This window comes from Chionomys nivalis, chromosome 10, assembly GCF_950005125.1.
Source record: "Chionomys nivalis chromosome 10, mChiNiv1.1, whole genome shotgun sequence".
NCBI classification, from domain to species: domain Eukaryota; kingdom Metazoa; phylum Chordata; class Mammalia; order Rodentia; family Cricetidae; genus Chionomys; species Chionomys nivalis.
Genome location: NC_080095.1, coordinates 16,919,841 through 16,940,796, shown reverse-complemented (window position 1 = coordinate 16,940,796; position 20,956 = coordinate 16,919,841). Strand labels below are relative to the sequence as shown.

The window sequence follows — 20,956 nt, the reverse complement described above, 5'->3', positions numbered from 1 at the left end:
AACTAAGCAAGGAATGTGGGTTAGTTTGTCCTGTCCTTATAGTGAAAGATATCAGCTGTGTTAAAATGAGTTAGTCCTGGAAGCAAGGAGGCACAATAGCCACAGAGTGACTCATCCCCATCTTGTGTGTAGGTATCCATCAGTGGAGAATGGTCGCCGTGGCAGGCCAAGGTGCCTCAAATTGAAGTGGAGACACACAAGGTGGCAGCCCCAGATGTTGTTGTGCCAACTCTAGATACTGTCCGTCATGAAGCTCTCTTATACACTTGGCTGGCTGAACACAAGCCCTTGGTTTTATGCGGTCCTCCTGGGTCTGGCAAGACCATGACACTCTTCAGCGCCCTCCGGGCCTTGCCTGACATGGAGGTAAGATCAGGAGATGGTACAAACAAAAGCTTTTGGGGTGCAATGTGGGTGGGCATGGAGTTAGAAGCTTATTTTATGTCTACCTATGCAAAGGTCGTGGGCCTTAACTTCTCAAGTGCCACTACACCAGAGCTGCTTCTGAAGACCTTTGACCACTACTGCGAGTACAGGCGCACACCCAACGGCGTCGTCCTGGCTCCCGTTCAACTTGGAAAGTGGCTGGTCTTGTTCTGTGATGAAATCAACTTACCAGATATGGATAAATATGGCACACAGAGGGTCATCTCTTTCATCAGACAGGTGTGTGCACGCCAGTGGCCCCTTCTCCATACCGTGTTTGTCATTCACATCTTGCTCCTAATTGTTACACGCCCTTCTCCTTCAGATGGTGGAGCATGGAGGCTTCTATCGTACCTCAGACCAAACGTGGGTTAAGCTAGAGAGAATCCAATTTGTTGGAGCTTGCAATCCACCTACTGACCCTGGGAGAAAGCCCCTCTCACACAGGTAAGCAGCTCATGGACTTTAGGCCATTGTTACACACATACACACAAACATACACACGCACGCGCACGCGTGCGTGCGCGTCTCATGAGGCCCAGAACTGCCGTGAATGTAGCATAGCAGCGATCTGATTTGAATTATGAAGGTAACAAAAATACAGAACAATGGGCTGGCCAGATACCTTGGCAGGTAAAGGAGGGTCCTAAGCCTGACAACTCGAGTTCACTCCCTAGGACTCAGATGGTGGAAAGAGAACCAAAGTGCAAGTTGTCCTCTGACCTCCACAGGTACACTGTGGTGTGCCCCACACACTAGTTGATTAAACATTATATAAAAACTATTTTAAAACATTGCTTATCAAATGATTCCTCTTAGGTTAATTGCCCTGTACTATAACCAGGAAGACATGTTAAAAATAAAAGCATTAGTAGCTGGGCAAGATGGCTTGTGCCTGTATACAGGATAAGGCAGAAGGAACAAGAGTCTAAGGCCATCTGAGCTCAGAGTAAAACCATCTCAAGGTGTTAAAGCAGAGCAATAGGCTAGCAGCAGTGCTCCAGAGCCTGACACAGAGAAGGTGGGTGCTGGGTTCAGTCCCTGCACTACCACCAAAAAAAAAAAAAAAAAATAGCTCAGATAGAAAGGGAAAGAGGGAACATTGACTTTATGGGAATAATGATTTGCTCAAAGCCATCTGCAAGGCCAAAGTGAGGCTGGATTAAGCTTGAATTCTTTGCTTGGTTATTCCAAGTTTTGTGTACTTTCCATGGTATGTCAGACATCAGCCCCAGCAGTGTATGTGGCCTAGGCCAGCTTTGACATCGGCCCTGTCGAGTGGAGTAGGAGTGACTGGCTGGGTCTGGTAAGGTGCTAAGCTGTGCTGTCCCGGTTGCAGGTTCTTGCGCCACGTGCCTGTTGTATACGTGGATTACCCAGGACCGGCCTCTCTGACGCAGATCTATGGCACCTTCAACCGAGCCATGCTGAGGCTCATTCCCTCGCTCCGCACCTATGCAGAACCCCTCACTGCTGCCATGGTGGAGTTCTATACTATGTCACAGGTACATGATGCCGCCACTCAGAATTCTTTTCCTTGACAGCAAAGAAACCTGTTGAAAGACTGGGATCCACCTAGGTCTGGTGGCACAGGCTTGTAATCTCAGCTGCTCAGGAGGTTGAAGCAGGAGGATTCAAGCCCATCATTTGATATTCTTTGAACATTTAAAAACCACATGTTAGGGGTGGTGGTAAAATGGTTCACATGGTAAATGTGCGGGTCACCAGGCCTGATGACCCCAGAAACCCACGAGGGGGAAGAGAGAACCAACTCCGTCAAGCTGTCCTCTGATAGAGCTCCACTCTAGTGTATGTACACACACACACACTCACACACTCACACATTAATGGATGTAAAATGCACTTGTTCTTATTTTTAAAACTACATGTTAGAGCCAGGCATGGTGATGCACGCACCTTGAATTCTAGCACTTGAGAAGCAGAGGCTGGTAGATCTCCATGCTCCATGCATTTGAGACCAGCCTGGTCTACATAGTGAGTTCCAAGATAACCAGAGCTACATAGTGAGGCCCTGTCCCAGAATAAAAACAAAACAAAAGCCATCAAAATAAATAAATAAGTCTACATGTTATGATTGGAGTTGTAAAAATGAAAAGTTCAAATTAAAAACTACTTTGGGCTGGGAGGTAGCTCAGTCATCCCACTGCTCATGTAGCAAGGTCAAGGGGAGCCTGCGTCACATGAGACATTGCCTCCAAAACTACAAGTAAACTTTACCCTGCTGAGAAGTATTGCTCGGGTTTTTGACCTGCGTGGTTCTTTGATAGGTGCCGGGCTGTCTACACCAACATGTCTATAGTCCTTTGGCTCTTCTGTGCTCTATACTGCAAGGACTTTTTATCTATGCCTTTTACGTTTTTTATTTTGTGTATGGGCATTTTGTCTGCATGTTTGTCTATGTACCAAGTGTGTACAGTGCTCAGAAGGCCTGAAGACTGTCAAATCCCCTGGAACTGGAGTTAAAAACAGTTGTTAGCCACCGTGTGGGTGTTGGGGATTTAACCCACGTTCCTCTGGAAGAGCAGCCCATATTAACCGCTGAGCCATCTCTAACCTGTTTTTGTTTCTGTGGACTTTTCTTTTGTCCGTTGTTTGCTTTGTTATTTGAGACAGGGTCTTACTCTACAGCCCTGGCCTCAAACTCACAGAGATCAGCCTGCCTCTGCCTTCCGAGTGCTGGGATTAAAGGTGTGCTCAGCTACGTTTTTAATCCTTAAAGATAGGGTCTTAGGGACCCCAGGCTTACCAGGGCCTCCGTGTGGAGCAAAGAGTAACACTGAACCCCAGCTGTGCTCCTCAGCTGATCCTAGTGCCTGTTCAATCCAGAGTGAGAAGTGTGGGCCTGATTGAAGGTTGTGGCACCCTGCTTTGTTAGAGTCTGTGGAGTGAAGGGCTGTCTTTGTCCTCTGACCTGTATGGGAATTTATTCATTTTTATCAGCCTTGGGGATGGAACCCAGGGACTGTAACATCATGGGTGAGTGTTCTATACTAACTACCCCCAGCCTAGCTGTTTCAACATTAACATTGCTTGTTGGTTCATTCTTGAATCCTTTAGGTCTAGATTCTCCTTAGTACAGAAATGTTCTATAGCGTTTCACCTTTTAACCTCTTTCACACCATCAGACATTGACCTCAGCTCCGTTTTTCCCTCCTGCAGGAGAGATTCACTCAGGACACTCAGCCACACTACATCTATTCCCCCCGTGAGATGACTAGGTGGGTAAGAGGGATCTTTGAAGCACTGAGGCCCCTGGAGACATTGCCTGTTGAAGGCCTCATTCGCATTTGGGCCCATGAAGCCTTACGTCTCTTCCAAGACAGGTAAGGGAAGCCAAGGGTTCTCTGATTACATTCTTCCTTCTTTGTATTCTGGGGTCCTCTGCAAGGCTGGCCCACCCGTGCACAAGCCAGGTGGGCAGCAGTAGAAGCCGCCTACCGTATTTTGATGTGGCTCACAGCCACCTCCAGGTCTTGTTTCCATGAGATTCCTCAGTATTGTCTGCTGCTGTGTGACTAGGCAAGGCATTTCAATGGACATCCCATACATGTGCCCATGGGTGCTGATGGGACTTTACAAAGCATGGACTTACTGGCAGGGTAAACTGTCTTCCAACAGTCCCCAGTGCACAACTCCTGTCTTTCCCACTCTCGGCCCGTTTTCTCTGTGGCTCTGAGACATTGACTGTTATACTGTAAGTGGAGAAACTGGCAGAACGGGCCCGAGTGCTGTAGATTGTAGAAGGCCCTCTAGCTTCAGTCGCACAAGCAAAATAATTTTTCTTTTGCCTTCCAGGGAGTCTTAGAAACCACTGATATTTTTGTTATGTACACTTTTTTTTAAAATATCATCTTTATAGTTCAGTATAGCTTTCATTTTATAATAAGTTATTTTCCTCTTTGTCCTGACCTGTCTGTTTTTTTGGGCACCAGATCTCAGTACAGATGGTTGTGAACTGTCATGTGGGTTGCTGGGAATTGAACTCAGGACCTCTAGAAGAGCAACACGTGCTCTTAACCTCTGAGCCATCTCTCCAGCCCTTTTTCATTTTATTAATCTCATGTAAGGATCTTGGGGGGATTGGTATTTTTGTTCTTTGTTGTTTTTGTTTTGTTGGTTTTTGGGTTTTTTTTGGTTTTTTTTTTTTTTTTTTTGGTTTTTCGAGACAGGGTTTCTCTGTGGTTTTGGAGCCTGTCCTGGAACTAGCTCTTGTAGACCAGGCTGGTCTCGAACTCACAGAGGTCCACCTGCCTCTGCCTCCCAAGTGCTGGGATTAAAGGAAAGGCGTGCGCCACCACCACCTGGCGGTTTTTGGTTTTTTGAGACAGGCTTTCTCTGTAGCTTTGGTCTAGCTCTTGTAGACCAGGCTGGCCTCGAACTCAAAGAGATCCTCCTGCCTCTGCCTCCCAAGCGCTGGGATTACAGGCGTGCGCCACCACCGCCTGGCTAGTATAAGGATCTTTTAGTTGTGTTTTGGAATTATTTCTATGTTCATGAGATTAACTCCAGCTTTCTAAGCAGCAGCACTTTTTTCTGATTGTTGTGAGACAGGGTCCCAGTGTGTAGCCTTGGCTGTACTGAGACTTGATAAGTAGATCATATGCAGGCCTTGAATTACAGAGATTCTCCTGCCTCTGCCTTCTGAGTGTTGGGATTAAAGGCGTGAGCCACCATACTCAACTTACTTGCAGCTTTTCTTGTCCGTGTTATACAAGCGTCTTCCGGTGCTGTCTTATTGCAGAGGGCTGGCTTTCTGGCCAGTGTCCTCTTGCTTCTTGGTTTCTGCCAAGTTACATTTCAAGAAGATGCTGTAAGGGATGCGAGAATAGGCTCAGAAGATGAAGGTGAGCCACGCGTGTCAAGACAGGCCTGTCATCCCAGCACACAAGAGTTTCAAACCAGCCTGACTATATAGGACCTTGAGTTTTTTGGGGGAAGGGTGTTGACCTTAACCTCGCTTTTTTGTTTTGTTGGGGGGGAGGGGTTGGGCTTTTGGTTTTATAAAAAAGCCATCAAATATAGGCAAAGGGAGGGACACATGGTGAAGTCTGCCCTTTGTAGGCTGCTGCTTTAGAAAAGGCCTCTGTTGTTATGTGAACTGTCTTCTTCACTGTTGCTGACACAAAATTATAATTATTACAGAAAGTCACAGAGAAATTTCTATTTAGACTCAGAACAAGTAATTGTGCAGCTGACTGGTGGTGCACACCTTTAATCTCAGCACTTGGGAAGCCTAACACTTGGGAAACTGAGGCAAGATTTCTTATTCAAGGTAAAACTGGTTCTAGAGTGAGGCTAGCTCACAGTGCACACTCCCGCACACACCCACACACAAACACTTGAGGACAGTGTCTCTTGTCTACTCTGTTGATGGCACAGTAACACTTTGCAGGCTCGCCTATGTAGGTAGAACACTGTTGTTAGCAGGTATAAGAACAGATTTGAGCTGGACTCACTCTTGCCATACAGGAGGTGGAGATGTGGGAATCACTTGAATCTGAGGGTTTATGACTAGCCTGGACAACATAGTGGAGGTTGGAAAAAAGAAAGAAGCCAAATTTATCATTTCATTTCTTAAATAAGTCTTGTACAGTGTCATGGTGCCAGGTCTATTTAGCATCAAAATATCAGATTGCTTAAGCCATTCCCATCCCCAGAAACTGAGAGGTGGAGGCTCTCAGCCCTGACATGTGGCTGCTCTCCTTAAAACAGGCTTGTGGAGGACGAAGAGCGGCGCTGGACTGATGAGAACATCGACATGGTTGCTCTGAAGCACTTCCCTAACATAGACAAAGAGAAAGCCATGAACCGGCCTATCCTGTACAGCAACTGGCTGTCCAAGGTAACAAACCGCAGCCGCAGAAGCTCCTCCTAGTCTTCTGTCCCCATGCTTAGAGTTAACCTCTGATCTGTAGCTCAGTAAGTCAAATGATCTGTCACCTTGCATACGTCTGGGACCATAGTCAATCCCTAGTACTACTCAAAAAGGAAAAATCGAGGACTTTGGTTTCAGCAGAGGCACTAAGCATTGTGTTTGTTTGTTTGTTTGTTTTTCAAGACAAGGTTTCACTGTGTAGCCTGGCTGTATTGGAACTCACTGTAGACCAGGCTGGCCTCAAACTAAGAGATCTGCCTACTGAGTGTTGGGATTAAAGGTGTGTGCCACCACCGCTCGGCAGCACTAGGCATTTTTGGCTTTGCATTTAGACAGAAAGCCCCTGGAGATGTAGCTGGCCTGGCCTCTCAGTGTCTTCTTCCATGTGTGATGATCCATGGCAGGAGCAGTGGTCTCTAGCAGCTGTAGAAGTCCTCTGAGCATCATGGCCTTCACCCCACACACACAGTAAAAAAAAGAGCAGTTGTCAGCAATTCGTATGAAAGCTTCTTAGTGCCAAATGGTAAATGACAGTGACATTTGCAGACAGGCATGAGTTGTCCTTTTCCTGTAAAAAGAGGAGGACGCTTTCTATTTAGTCTTGATGCATATTTCATACAGAGATCACTGCTGATATGAGGGTAAGTCAAAACTTCTGTGGGGAGGCCATGCTCTAAAAGCAAAGGAAGGGACAGAGGGTTTATCTCCCAGTGTGGAGATCTGACAGTGCATTGGGTTTGGAGAGCGTCATAAGCTGGGCTGGGCTTGTAGCTCAGTGGTAAAGCACTTGCCTAATGCATAAGACCCTGGGTTCCACGGCTAGTACTACCCAGAAATCAATGTTCTGAGCTCACATATGTGGTCTGGCTACTTTGGAGGCAAAGGCCATTGGATCTCTTGAGCCCAAGACAACATGATGAATTCCCATCCCCCAAACAAAGCATAATGGAATAAAATAGCTCCACATACCAAGGGGCTCCTGCCTGTCGGGAGGCTAACTGCTGCTAGAGACAGCAGAGTAGGTTGCTCAGTGTTACTAGAACTCTCTGGATTCTAAACTGTGGCCCATCTCTCATTTGCAGGAAGGTTTTTCTTTTTACTGTTGATGGGGTCTTCTGAGGAGCAGCATTATTACCAGTTTAACCACCTACAGTTAGTGTTGGGTGGGTTGTGAGCTGTGTTGTCTGCGTGTTTCCCTTCTGTGCACTCGACCTGTCTTGCTAGGCTTTCCTGTGTGTGTGGCTGTGTCCTCCAGCTCTGCTAACCTCTGTTGATCTGTTCTCTGCTTTCTGTCCTGATTATAGTAGTACAGACCCTCGTGCCTGCTTCCTTTTCATGAATGTCTTGACCATTCTCAACTCTTTTCCTCTTCCAAACTCACCTTAGAATTGGCTTGTCAGCTTCCTCCAGGAGTGCCATCAGCCACCTCTGAGCTTTTGGTGGGAGTACACTGAGTCTGAGTAGATGAGCAGACGCGTGTGCTGTGTGCCCTCTATAGTCGGCTTCAGAGGGACCTGCACATGTGAACGCTCTGTAGTACCTGAGTACTGTCTTCTTGCTGTACATTTTTTAGTCTGTTCTTGGTATCATAGAACTGCGTGTCTAACAACTCAGTGATCTGATTAATGTGCGTGCTGCTTTTTTGTTTCCCAAATAGGATTACATCCCAGTAGACCAAGAAGAGCTAAGAGATTATGTCAAGGCGAGGCTGAAGGTCTTCTATGAAGAAGAACTTGATGTTCCCTTGGTCTTGTTCAATGAAGTACTTGACCATGTACTCAGGATTGACAGGTAGGCTTCACCTCTTACTACCACAGCCCTCTCCTGGGCTGTGTGCAGATTCACCCTAGGCCTCGTGCTGTCTTTCCCCACTCCTCACCTCAGCCCCTTATCCCTCAGCCCAGCCTAACTGGCCCAAGCTTTCACTCCAAGAAGAACCTTTCTTCCTCCAATAACTATGTAGGCCTGCTGCCAGTTTGGGTCCTTCAACCTCCAGCTAGAGCTGGGTTCACCCCCTCATGTCATTGGGATCTAGAGGACAGGGCTGTGTCTTCTGGGTCTTTGCATGTCTGCTAGACACAGCACTTAGCAGCTGCTCACCAAATGCTTTAACATACAAGTTCAAGGCATGGTGAAAATGTTTTAAACACCATCCTAGAAAAGTCATGGGTATGAGTATCAAATGGGAAGTGAGTCGTATAAGCCTGGAAATTTTTTCTCCTCTGATGATGTTCCAGAATATTCCGACAGCCTCAAGGTCATTTGCTTCTGATTGGTGTTAGTGGAGCTGGAAAAACCACCCTGTCTCGTTTTGTTGCCTGGATGAATGGCTTGAGCGTGTACCAGATCAAGGTGGGTCTGTTGGGTAGCCTCTTAGTTCCAGAGTCTTGATTCTGCATGTCGCTGTTGTATGAGAAAAGCCCTGACTTGTGGCTGCTTCTGCAGGTCCATAGGAAGTACACAGGGGAGGACTTTGATGAAGATCTTAGGACGGTTCTGAGACGTTCTGGCTGTAAAAATGAAAAGATAGCATTCATAATGGATGAATCCAATGTCTTAGATTCTGGATTCCTGGAGCGAATGAATACACTTCTGGCCAATGGAGAGGTAGGGAGCCATGTGTTGTGATGTGTTTCGTAGTATCTCCTTACAAGGTAATTAGGCCACAGTAAGGCTGTTCTGTCCCCCAGGTTCCTGGGCTCTTTGAAGGGGATGAATATGCCACACTGATGACTCAGTGCAAAGAGGGGGCCCAGAAGGAAGGCCTGATGCTGGACTCGCACGAGGAACTCTACAAGTGGTTCACCAGCCAGGTGATACGCAACCTGCACGTGGTGTTCACCATGAACCCGTCCTCAGAGGGACTCAAGGACCGGGCAGCCACTTCACCAGCCCTTTTCAACAGGTAATGCTGACCTCTTCTGGCTCCAGGTCTTGGAACTGGGCTTCCATCTGTGGCAGACCCACTCTGGGGAGCTGTTCGAGATACGAGCTTCTCTTTTAGGTGTGTGCTGAATTGGTTTGGTGACTGGTCCACTGAGGCACTGTATCAAGTTGGCAAAGAGTTCACCAGTAAAATGGACCTGGAGAAGCCAAACTACATAGTCCCTGACTACATGCCGGTTGTGTACGACAAACTGCCGCAGCCACCAACACACCGGGAAGCCATCGTGAACAGCTGTGTGTTCGTTCATCAGACTCTTCACCAGGTGTGTGCACTTTTGAGCACAACATGCAGAAGCAGAACTAAATGGATCTAAAGTCAGACGTCTGGGAGCTTCACAGCTGGCCCGTACTGTTGTAAAAAGCAGATGCTTTTCCTCAACTCTGCATGACGCCATGCTTTTTGTTCCTGTTTTGTTTTGTTTCTCAAGACAGGGTTTCCTTTGTGTAGTCCTAGCTGTCTTGGAACTCACATTGTAGACCAGGCTGGCCTCACACTCACGGGTTGACATCTATTGTCAGTAGTCTTTTCCTTCCTTACTACCTTTTCCACCCAGGCTTTGTCCATCTAGAACAAGAGGCACTCATGTCTCCTTAGCGGATCAGATGGGGACCAGTGAGATGCACAGTGGGTAAAGGTGCTTGCTGTGGAAGCCTGGTGACCTGAGTTTGATCGCAAGAATCCCCAAAAGGTGGAAGGAGAGGACTGACTCCTGAAAGTTGTCCTTTGACCCTCACACAAACCATGGCATATGTGAGGGTTTGAGAGCTGAGGCTGGCTTGAGTGTTCTGACTTCTGAGCGCCAGGCCCATTCCCCCATGTCACACTGCAGTCTGACAGGATATAGTTGAGGCTGAGGAGTGAGGAACTGAACTTTGTCTCCTAAAAGGCCAATGCACGCCTGGCAAAGCGAGGAGGCAGAACGATGGCCATCACACCTCGGCACTACTTAGACTTCATCAATCACTATGCCAACCTTTTCCATGAGAAGCGCAGCGAGTTGGAGGAGCAGCAGATGCACCTGAATGTTGGGCTCCGAAAAATCAAAGAAACTGTTGACCAGGTAGAGCAGAAGCAGCAGCCCCTGGGGAACCCCAGAGGACTTGCTCTTTGTCTCTGTCTTGAATATGGTTTATTACTTAGGTGGAAGAACTGCGCCGTGACCTGAGGATCAAGAGCCAAGAGCTGGAAGTAAAGAACGCAGCAGCCAATGACAAGCTGAAGAAAATGGTGAAGGACCAACAAGAGGCTGAAAAGAAAAAGGTGCGTCCCTGTATTCCAGGAAACTTACCTGCTGGACTGGCACGTGCAGTAGGAGGCTTGGTTTGAAAAGGGCTCTAAGTTGAGTGGGTTAGCAGGGTGTGTGTTGGCTGTTTAAGGCTCACTTAGCAAGTCCCCTAGCGCTTTAACCGTCCTTGCCTTCCAGGTCATGAGCCAAGAAATCCAGGAGCAGCTGCACAAACAGCAAGAAGTGATTGCAGACAAGCAGAGTAGTGTCAAAGAGGATCTTGATAAAGTGGAGCCTGCTGTCATTGAGGCCCAGAATGGTATGTAAATGCCATCAGAGCCTGGACTTCGGCTTCACTGAGACGCTGTGAGGCCCAGTGATGAGTGTTTCTAGAAGCATTGTAATCAGACATCTGAAGCCTTTGCTAATTGCTCCACCTGTTTCCATCCCTTAGAGCAGAGCTCATATAACACCAGACTGATTTACTGTAGCCAAGCCCTTCTTGTAAGCAAAAACTTAGCAAAAGTACTCTGTGTCTTGCTGAGCCTGGAGCACAAGCCTGTAATCACAAGCAGTAGTGAGGCTAAGGCAGGAGGATCTAAAAAAGTAAAAAATAGGGACTGGAGAGACGGCTGAGCAGTAAGAGTTCTTGCTGCTCTTACAAAGAACTCAGGTTCAGTCCCTAGCACCCACATGCCCCTCACTACTTCCTGTAATTCCAGTTGCAATGGTTCCAGCGTCCTCCTCTGGCCTCCTCAGGCGCTGCACACATATGGCGCACATACACACCTGCAGGCACAACACTCACACTCAGTGGTGTACAGGCTCAGAAGACATAGGCAGGGGTCACTAGTCTCTCTTCCTCTGTCCCTGAAAGGCCCATGAAGCGCTGTAGCGATAGCTCCCACATTGGTCTGTGGTCACCCAGTAAAGAAGAGTGACCTTAGCTGTGCTCTGTCTTGATCACTAGAGTTTGGCTGTGTCTGGTGGCCTAGTTATTAGCACTTTGATTTCACACCTCACAGAGTCCACCACCTACAGAGGCTTTGAGTTTCCATGCAAAAATGATGTGAAGAGAAAGTTTTCTACTGAGTAATTAAAGTATTTACTAAAACTTAAGTTTAAAACCCTGCATTTCAATTTATAAAGGCAATGGCCACTTTAGACAAGCCCATTAGACCACTGTAAATTATAACAGATTATGAGGCTTGCGCAGGCCTCAGCCTGTCTGTGGCTTGGGGTCGCTATCCGCCTCATAAAGCAAAAGTGGAGGTGTTATCTTCTGGGAAAACAAGTCATATTTTCTCTGAAAGTTTTTCCTCTCCTACATAATAAGTAAAAAGAGAGAAAATAGCTGGGAGTGGTTGTGGCACACGCCTTTAATCCCAGCACTGAGGAGGCAGAGGCAGGTGGATTGGATCTCTGTGAGTTCGAGGCCACCCTGATCTACAGAGTGAATTTCCAGGACAGTCAGGGCTACACAGAGAAACCCTGTCTCATAAAGACCAAAAGAAAAAAGAGAAAAAATAATTATAGCTGGTTGACAGTGTAATTCTTGAAACTAAAATAATTGGACACTGTGCTTGCCAGGAACAGTTAGCAGTTTAGGGTAGGTGAGGTAAGGTGTGCTCCAAATGGGGCAGAGCCCTGGTGGCCGCTCTGTGCAGTCTCACCTGACTCTGTCTCCCCACCGTGCCCCTGCTGGTCAGCTGTGAAGTCCATCAAGAAGCAGCACCTGGTGGAGGTAAGGTCCATGGCTAACCCTCCTGCGGCTGTGAAGCTGGCCCTAGAGTCCATCTGTCTGCTGCTGGGGGAGAGCACCACAGACTGGAAACAGATCCGCTCCATCATCATGAGGGAGAACTTCATCCCCACCATCGTCAACTTCTCAGCAGAGGAGATCAGGTGAGGTCCTTACTGGAGAGATTGAGGCCATTTGCAGAGGATGCTTTCTAAAGGGTCTGCGTGGGCATCTCTGCCATGTCATCTACGAGAGGGAGCGGGTCACACTGTCACAAAAAGAAACATCCTTCTCTGCAGATGTTTTTGACATTGCTGCCAGCGGTCAGCTTCATCCTCCAATTAGCTGTGAGTGCCACTGCACTCAGCCCTTGCTGCAGCAGAGCAAGGCTCTTCCAGCTGTTGCCCCAGAACTGACCCGAGCTGCTGTAGTGAGGGGGCCAGAGCCAGCCTGTCCTCAGCAACCCTGTCACCTTCACCTGAGAACCAGGCCTCAGCCAGCATCATCAGAACTGCTAGGTCTTTACATTTGTATTTCAGGGAAATGAATTATTTTTATTTTGTGCATGCTTAGAAATAATTTCCTCTCCTAGTGATGCCATAAGGGAGAAAATGAAGAAAAACTACATGTCCAACCCCAGTTACAACTATGAAATTGTCAACCGGGCTTCCCTGGCTTGCGGCCCCATGGTGAAGTGGGCAATTGCACAGGTGGGTTCCTCCACAGCCAGCCCTGCCGCTGGGGCCATTCTCCTGTCCCTTCTTTGTTTCCATTACTGTTATGCTCCTGTGGTCATTTTCTGGGTTTTTGTTCATTGTTTGTGTTTAAAAGAAAACCATAGTATAGGTTAGGTGGAAAGAGTGTGGATTTCAGGAGGAAAAGATGGAGAAAGAGTCATGCCTTTTAAATCAGTTGTAGGTTAGGTATAGACTTAGCTTAATAGGAAAGGAAAAGGCACTGCCAAGGGTGGAGTGGGCTAGTGATCTGAGAAAGGCCCAGAAAGCCAGTTCTTCCTTGGATGTGTGTCCCCTGGGCATGTGGAGATCAGAGGACATCTTGTGGAATCAGTTCTTTCCTTCTACCTCTACGTGGGTTCTGAGAATCAAACTCTGTTCTCCGGGCTTAAAGCACTTTGATCTGCTGAACCATCTAGCCATAGAGTTTAATTTTAAGGGTTTGGTTTGGGTTTGTTTGTTTGTTTGTTTGTTTTGGGGTTTTGGGGGGGGCGGTTCTAGATAGGGTTTCTCTGTAGCTTTGGAGCCTGTCCTGGAACTAGCTCTGTGGCCTCGAACTCACAGGGATTTGCCTGCCTCTGCTTCCTGAGTGCTGGGATTAAAGGCGTGTGCCACCACCCCCCAGCTTAAGGTTTATTTTATTATTTTTTTTAAATTGTGTCTGTGTTGTAAATGTGTATACATGAGAAATCCAGAAAAGGGCTGAGTGCTGGGACACAAACTCAGGTCCTCTCTAATGTGAAGGTGGAAATTACTCTGAACTGCTGAGCCATCTTCTAGACCCCATTTGGTTTTTGAGAGAGTCTCCCTTTAAAGCCCAGATTACTGCAGCCCAGGTGCCAGGACTACAAGCACCAGCACCATCCCTTGCTTTTATTTATTTATTTTTTTTTTAATATTCCCATTTACAAAGTATATATTTATCTTCTCATTTGCAATATATTTGCCTTTTAACTAGCTATTCTAAGTAATGGGCTTCATTGTGGCATTTTTCACACATTCATGTCATTACACCTTGTTCCTTGTTACATGTCATTGTTCGTCACACCCTATGCCTTGCCCTTCCCAGCTGAATTATGCAGACATGTTAAAGAGAGTGGAGCCCCTGCGGAATGAGCTGCAGAAACTGGAAGATGATGCCAAGGACAACCAGCAGAAAGCCAATGAAGTGGAGCAGATGATCCGGGATCTGGAGGCCAGCATCGCCCGCTACAAGGAGGAGTACGCAGTCCTCATCTCAGAGGCCCAGGCCATCAAGGCAGACCTGGCGGCTGTTGAAGCCAAAGTAAGCCTTGCCTTGCTGCCCAAGGTTCTCTGAAGTCTCAGTTACATAGTAGGTCCTTGTGGCCTCCCTGGTAGAAGCCTAGATTAACAGGTGTTGAGTCATACAGTGAACCGGCTCGTGTGTGTTGGGGCCCTGAGTTTGCACTAAGAACATTGACTTTAACTCACTTCCTCCTTGAGTCCTTTACATAGGCTACCAGTGTCTCTTCCCCTTGGCCATACCCAGCTGTTCCTCACCTCAGGCAAGTCGCAGGTGTAGCTGTATCAGAGCTGAAGGTTAAAGCTCTGCCTTGGCGTGTGCTCTAATGAGACCCCAACATACATGCTGTTAGTGTCTATAGCCCAGCCGGAGTCTACTTCTAGTTCTCCTGGACCCTGCACACAATGTAGATATTTTTTCCTCATTAATTCAGGGGTCGGGTATGTGTATGCCATAGCACACATGTGGAAGCCAGAGGACACTTCTGTGGAGTTGGTTCTCTCCTTCCACTGTGTAGGTTGCAGGGATGGAACTCTGGTCATCATGGCAGCAAGAGCTGTTACTCACTGAACTATCTCATTGGCCCCATGGCTGAGTTCCTCTGTAGTATTCAGGGTATTCCTAAATATGTCTTTTCATTTGCATCCCCCTCTCCGCCCCCTTTAGGTAAACCGGAGCACTGCGCTTCTAAAGAGTTTATCAGCTGAAAGGGAACGTTGGGAAAAGACCAGTGAAACTTTCAAAAACCAGATGTCCACCATTGCTGGTGACTGCCTCCTGTCCGCTGCCTTCATTGCTTATGCAGGGTACTTTGACCAGCAGATGCGCCAGAACTTGTTCACCACCTGGTCTCATCACTTACAGCAAGCCAACATCCAGGTAACCAGTAGTCCAGCCAGCGCTGGGCACTGACCAAGTCCTAACTGGGCCGTCAGTGATGCCAAGTCACAAGGGAGATAACCAGCCCTCCTTTCAGTTCCGCACAGACATTGCAAGGACAGAGTATCTATCCAATGCTGACGAGCGCCTCCGCTGGCAAGCCAGCTCCCTGCCTGCTGATGACCTGTGCACAGAAAATGCCATCATGCTAAAGCGCTTCAACAGGTATGTGCTTCCAGGCCGGAGGTACGGCTAGGGACCGTGTGCATGGCCGTCCTGTTGAACTGTACACACCTGGATGGAGGAGATGGCTGGAAAGTGGTATGCGGAGGCTGTGCTAAGAGGGCAATGTTTGCTTTTACATCTTTGTTCAGTTCTGCTCACCACGGGAATGCTTCAGAGAAATAACTTTCTTTAAGTCACATCTGTGTGTGAACAGGAGCTCTGCCTTTCCTGGTGACTCTTCACCTACTCTCCTGTCACCTCACCCTCAGGTACCCACTGATCATTGACCCCTCGGGACAGGCTACAGAATTCATCATGAATGAGTATAAAGACCGGAAGATCACAAGGACCAGCTTCTTAGATGATGCCTTCCGGAAGAATTTGGAGAGTGCTCTGAGATTTGGCAATCCCCTTCTCGTCCAGGTTTGTGTCTGTATTTGGATTTGTCACTCCTGTTGTGGTCCATCAATCCACAGTTGGTATAAAGTAAATCTAAATCACACAGCTCAAACCCTGGTGGTGTTTGAACTTTGTTAGGCTTTGTTTCATACTAATGGAGAGAATAGAACCCCCAGCCAGCTGTGTTGACACACACCTTTAATCCCAACACTCAGAAGGCAGAGGCAGGTAGATGTCGTAAGTTCAAGGATGCCAGGGCTACACAGAGAAACCCTGTCTTGAAAAACAAAAACAAACAAAAGCTGGTGTTCAGTGTGGCTAATAAACCATGTGGTTAGCATATCTCTGAGCTGGTTTGTGGTAATATGAACAGCAGGGCTGTGTCCCCGGCACCTGGCCGCCCGCATGGCTTATGCCCCAAAATAATTACACGGAAACTGTATTCTTTTAATCACTGCCTGGCCCATTAGTTCCAGCCTCTTATTGGCTAGCTCTTACATATTGATCTAACCCATTTCTAATATTCTGTGTAGCACAACGAGTTGGCTTACCAGGGAAGATCTTAACCTGCGTCTGGCTGGAGTGGGAGAATCATGGCGACTCCTGACTCGGCTTCTTTCTCCCAGCATTCTGTTCTGTCTACTCCGCCTACCTAATTTTCTGTCCTATTAAAGGGGCCAAGGCAGTTTCTTTATTACTTAACCAATGAAACAACAGATAGAAAGATGACCCACCTCCATCACTGGTTTTCGTTGCTGGGGATAAAACCCAGGCCTCACACGTACAAGTGCCCTGCCCAATAAAAAGGCATAACTCAACTTCTTAGGATCACAGGCAGGTCTTGGTGGCTTATGGATGATGCACTGGCCCAGATAGGAAACTGACATCTGTTTTTTGTGTCCTACGTAGGATGTGGAAAGCTATGATCCAGTTTTGAATCCAGTACTGAATCGTGAAGTTCGCCGGACAGGAGGGAGAGTGCTGATTACCCTTGGTGACCAAGACATAGACCTGTCACCATCATTTGTCATCTTTCTGTCTACCCGAGACCCAACTGTAAGCAGGGAACACTTAGTAGATGAGCAGGGCAGTGGTGTTAGGAGGTGACTGAAGCCACCAGCCTGTCTTGTCCTTTCTGACAGGTGGAGTTCCCACCAGATCTCTGTTCCCGGGTCACCTTTGTGAACTTCACGGTCACCCGGAGCAGCTTACAGAGCCAGTGTCTCAATGAAGTGCTTAAAGCAGAAAGGCCCGACGTGGATGAGAAGCGCTCTGACCTCCTGAAACTGCAAGGTAGGTTCTGGAAGGTTCTGGTCCTCCACTTCCAGGTGGTGGTGCAGGTGGCAGGCTGGGCTCTGAGGAACGAGGGGGCAAGGATGACACTGGACACCCCCAGGGAATAGGAATGCCTATCCTGTCTTCTCTCTCAAGGGGAATTTCAGCTGCGTCTACGGCAGCTAGAAAAGTCTCTGCTACAAGCTCTCAACGAAGTGAAAGGCCGAATTCTGGATGACGACACCATTATAACCACCCTGGAGAATCTAAAGCGGGAAGCTGCCGAGGTCACCAGAAAAGTGGAGGAGACAGACATTGTCATGCAGGAGGTGGAGACCGTGTCCCAGCAGTACCTGCCACTGTCCACTGCTTGCAGCAGCATCTACTTCACCATGGAGTCCCTGAAGCAGGTGAGGCCCTTGGCATAGCAGCCCTGAACCCACTCTGGCCTGGAGCCCACTCTTATAGTCACGTGACTTCCTTCCAGGTTCACTTCCTGTATCAGTACTCACTGCAGTTCTTCCTCGATATCTACCACAACGTGCTGTATGAGAACCCGAACCTGAAGGGAGCCACTGACCACACGCAGCGCCTCTCCATCATAACCAAGGACCTCTTCCAGGTAGAGAGCAGAGCATGCGTCTGTCTGGTATGAGGATACAGAAGTACTGTCTCCAGAGCACCAACGTTCCCTTCTTGGTCCCCAGGTGGCATTTAACCGGGTGGCTCGAGGCATGCTGCATCAGGACCACATCACCTTTGCCATGCTGCTGGCGAGGATCAAGCTGAAAGGCACCATGGGGTGAGTCCAGCTGGCTCAGGTGTGGATGTGGCTCTGCAGGTCATCCTGGCATCTTGTGTTATGGTGCCTTCTCCTTTCCCTGGCCTTTGAATCACAACTGTTGTCTCAGTTTCTGTGTAAAGATACTCTGCCTGACCTGTGCCCCCCTTCGCAGGGAGCCCACCTATGACGCAGAGTTCCAGCACTTCCTCAGAGGGAAGGAGATTGTGCTGAGTGCCGGCTCCACCCCCAAAATCCAGGGTCTGACTGTGGAGCAGGCGGAAGCTGTCGTGAGGTTGAGTTGTCTGCCTGCCTTTAAAGATCTGATTGCAAAAGTTCAGGCGGATGAGGTAATTGTCTTACATGTTCCCAGTGAGAAATGCCGTCAGGAAGCCCACAGTCTTGACTGTGTGCCTGTGTCAGACCCTAAAGGCCTGCTCAGCCAGTAGAGCAAGAGCCTGGGCTGCGTGCCCAGCACCACACACGCCAGGTAGCTGTTCTGTGCTGACACTTCCCTGTTGTCTCTGCAGCAGTTTGGCATTTGGCTGGACAGTAGTTCACCAGAGCAGACCGTGCCGTACCTCTGGAGCGAGGAAACACCTACAAGTGAGTCAGATCCAGGCCCCTGCCATTCTCTCTCTGAACCTTAATATAAATTTGGGCATAATGCTTCCCAAAGAAGTCATCAGTGACTCCCCAGCATCAGAACCTGTTAGAAGCCAGTCCAGAATGGCAATGAGCCCTGATCCCAGCTACTCAGGACACTGAGGTGGGAAGATTCACAGTTCCAGGCCAGCCTAGCTACATGATGAGATCTTGTCTCAAAACAACAAAATCAACAACAAAATCACCATTTTAGGAAACCATTTAGAGAGATGGCTCCTAAGTAGGAGAGTTGACTAAGAAAATGGAGGATCAGATTTCTAATTCCTCCCTCAAGTCATTGTTAGTGACCATAGGAGGATGAAGGAGGTGAGTGATGTCACATAACTCAGTGATAGAGTACTTACTTAGCAGACCTAAGGCCCTGGGAAGTCAGTTCTCCTTACTGAGGTGTGGGGATGCCTAACAGATGAAGGGGAAAAATATTTATGATTGTGCCACATGGACTGAGTGCAGCATACCTGGCCCTGGGCTGGCCAGGCCACAAGAGGAGGGCAGCAGCAGCATGTGGTCTCAGGAGCCCAGAGCACAGGGCACTCAGCCAGTCAGGTTTCTGTTTCCCAGTGAAGTCTTACAGGTCTGCCGCCAGCAGACACATATGCTGTGCTTTTAGAATCAATAGGCGAAGCCAGGCGGTAGTGGTGCACGCCTTTAATCCCAGCTCTCGGGAGGCAGAGGCAGGCGGATCTCTGTGAATTCGAGACCACCCTGGTCTACAAGAGCTAGTTCCAGGACAGGCTCCAAAACCACAGAGAAACCCTGTCTCGAAAAACCAAAAAAAAAAAAAAAAAAAAAAAAATAGAATCAATAGGCAAGGGCCAGCAAGATGGCTCTGTGGGTAAAGTCCTGCGTTCCATTGTTGCTTTGACCCACGAGCTAGGAAAGAACCAAGCCTAGCCATTCTGACCTCCACACTCCATATGCAACGTACAGTCCGCGGATGAGCTGGGTGTGGTGGCTACACATGGTTGTACATACAAAATAAAAAATTTCAAATGTATTTTTAAAAAAAACCTCCCCCCAGGGGAACATAGAAAGAAACCTTGTCTCAGAAATAAGTAAATAAAGTTTTATTTTTGTCAAGCATTGTAGTGCATGCCTTTAATACCAGCACTGAGGAGGCAGGAGTATGTAGGTCTCAGAGTTCAATGCTACCCAGGACCACATACTGAGATCCTAGCTCCAAAAAAAAAAAATTTTTTTTTTTTAATACAACAGATTAGGGGGATAGGGATTAGATGGTTTAGTGGATAAAAGTGATTGTTACATAAGACAGGTGACCTGAATTTGAATCCCAAAACCTACAGACAATAGTGCGAGCATCAGTGACCCCAGCACCCCCCTGCGAGGAGATGGGAAGCAGAGAGAGATCAACAGCAGTTCACAGGCCAACTAGCCTTGGTCACACGGTGGTAAAGAGATACCCTGTTGCAGGCTGAAGGGATTGATGCCTGAGGTTGTCCTCTGCCTTCCACACACATGCCATGGCATGTGAGTGCACATGCTCCCACATACAGGCAACCACACATAGTCAACAAATGAGCCAGGTGTGGCAGCCACACATCTGTAATCCCATCACCATGGAAGAAGAGGTGGCAGGATCATGAGTTCAAGGCTAGCCTGGGAATTGTCTGTGACAGTAGTGATATCAACCAATGGCACCTGCTCAGTACTCCCATGCCTAGTGTTAAAAACTTGTCGCTGGGCATCTGAAATGTCAGCAGACAATAGGACAGATGCTCCTTGGGTCCAAGAGAATCAGTAGGGTGTGAGCTGAATCTCAGGCTGTGCGTTTAGCCGAGCCAGTTCTCTGAATAGGGAAGTCAGAAGGGATGTTATCTCCAAGGGTGCCATTACTCACCCTTGCCATATCCCATTTCAGCTCCCATCGGGCAAGCCATCCACCGCTTACTGCTCATTCAAGCTTTCCGACCTGACCGCCTGTTGGCCATGGCCCACATGTTTGTTTCCACAAACCTCGGGGAATCCTTCATGTCCATCATGGAGCAGCCACTTGACCTCACCCACATTGTGGGCACAGAGGTAATGTCCCAGTGTCTCCTCCTGGCTCCCATAGACAGTATTTGCCTTGGCACCAGCAGCTGGCCACAGCCCAGGCACACGGCTTCTTGGCTGCAATCTCCCCAAAGCCAACAAACACCTCCTTCAGGTCCTATCTCGCATCTACCTTTTCATTTACAGGTGAAGCCAAACACACCTGTCCTGATGTGCTCTGTGCCTGGGTATGATGCCAGTGGGCATGTTGAGGACCTTGCAGCTGAACAGAACACGCAGATCACTTCTATTGCCATTGGTAAGGACGCTTAATGGTTTCGTGGACATGTGCCAGCCTTAGAGCAAAAGGCTGCTGCTGCTCACACTAAGCTTCCTTGTCTCAGGCTCGGCAGAAGGCTTTAACCAAGCAGATAAGGCCATCAACACCGCTGTGAAGTCAGGCAGGTGGGTGTGATTGGCTTGGTCTTAAAGACCTATGTGTACCC

The 20,956-nt window shown here is 48.2% G+C and overlaps 1 protein-coding gene across 1 annotated transcript in view; it reads left to right on the top strand.

Annotated features, from left to right (window-relative positions):
- The window catches only part of Dync1h1 (dynein cytoplasmic 1 heavy chain 1), a 68,033-nt gene that overhangs the window by 40,386 nt on the left and 6,691 nt on the right, over nucleotides 1–20,956 (top strand). Inside the window, exons 38-67 of the mRNA XM_057782821.1 lie at nucleotides 133–366; nucleotides 460–666; nucleotides 752–873; nucleotides 1,766–1,931; nucleotides 3,607–3,770; nucleotides 6,160–6,289; nucleotides 7,980–8,113; nucleotides 8,560–8,674; nucleotides 8,768–8,929; nucleotides 9,013–9,227; nucleotides 9,327–9,531; nucleotides 10,156–10,329; nucleotides 10,410–10,529; nucleotides 10,693–10,813; nucleotides 12,204–12,399; nucleotides 12,828–12,945; nucleotides 14,039–14,254; nucleotides 14,900–15,112; nucleotides 15,210–15,337; nucleotides 15,607–15,760; nucleotides 16,646–16,792; nucleotides 16,879–17,029; nucleotides 17,168–17,421; nucleotides 17,499–17,633; nucleotides 17,719–17,813; nucleotides 17,968–18,142; nucleotides 18,323–18,398; nucleotides 20,338–20,498; nucleotides 20,658–20,769; nucleotides 20,855–20,915. Coding sequence (XP_057638804.1) covers nucleotides 133–366; nucleotides 460–666; nucleotides 752–873; nucleotides 1,766–1,931; nucleotides 3,607–3,770; nucleotides 6,160–6,289; nucleotides 7,980–8,113; nucleotides 8,560–8,674; nucleotides 8,768–8,929; nucleotides 9,013–9,227; nucleotides 9,327–9,531; nucleotides 10,156–10,329; nucleotides 10,410–10,529; nucleotides 10,693–10,813; nucleotides 12,204–12,399; nucleotides 12,828–12,945; nucleotides 14,039–14,254; nucleotides 14,900–15,112; nucleotides 15,210–15,337; nucleotides 15,607–15,760; nucleotides 16,646–16,792; nucleotides 16,879–17,029; nucleotides 17,168–17,421; nucleotides 17,499–17,633; nucleotides 17,719–17,813; nucleotides 17,968–18,142; nucleotides 18,323–18,398; nucleotides 20,338–20,498; nucleotides 20,658–20,769; nucleotides 20,855–20,915 — 4,661 coding nt within the window. The remainder of the gene's footprint in view (nucleotides 1–132; nucleotides 367–459; nucleotides 667–751; nucleotides 874–1,765; nucleotides 1,932–3,606; nucleotides 3,771–6,159; nucleotides 6,290–7,979; nucleotides 8,114–8,559; nucleotides 8,675–8,767; nucleotides 8,930–9,012; nucleotides 9,228–9,326; nucleotides 9,532–10,155; nucleotides 10,330–10,409; nucleotides 10,530–10,692; nucleotides 10,814–12,203; nucleotides 12,400–12,827; nucleotides 12,946–14,038; nucleotides 14,255–14,899; nucleotides 15,113–15,209; nucleotides 15,338–15,606; nucleotides 15,761–16,645; nucleotides 16,793–16,878; nucleotides 17,030–17,167; nucleotides 17,422–17,498; nucleotides 17,634–17,718; nucleotides 17,814–17,967; nucleotides 18,143–18,322; nucleotides 18,399–20,337; nucleotides 20,499–20,657; nucleotides 20,770–20,854; nucleotides 20,916–20,956) is intronic.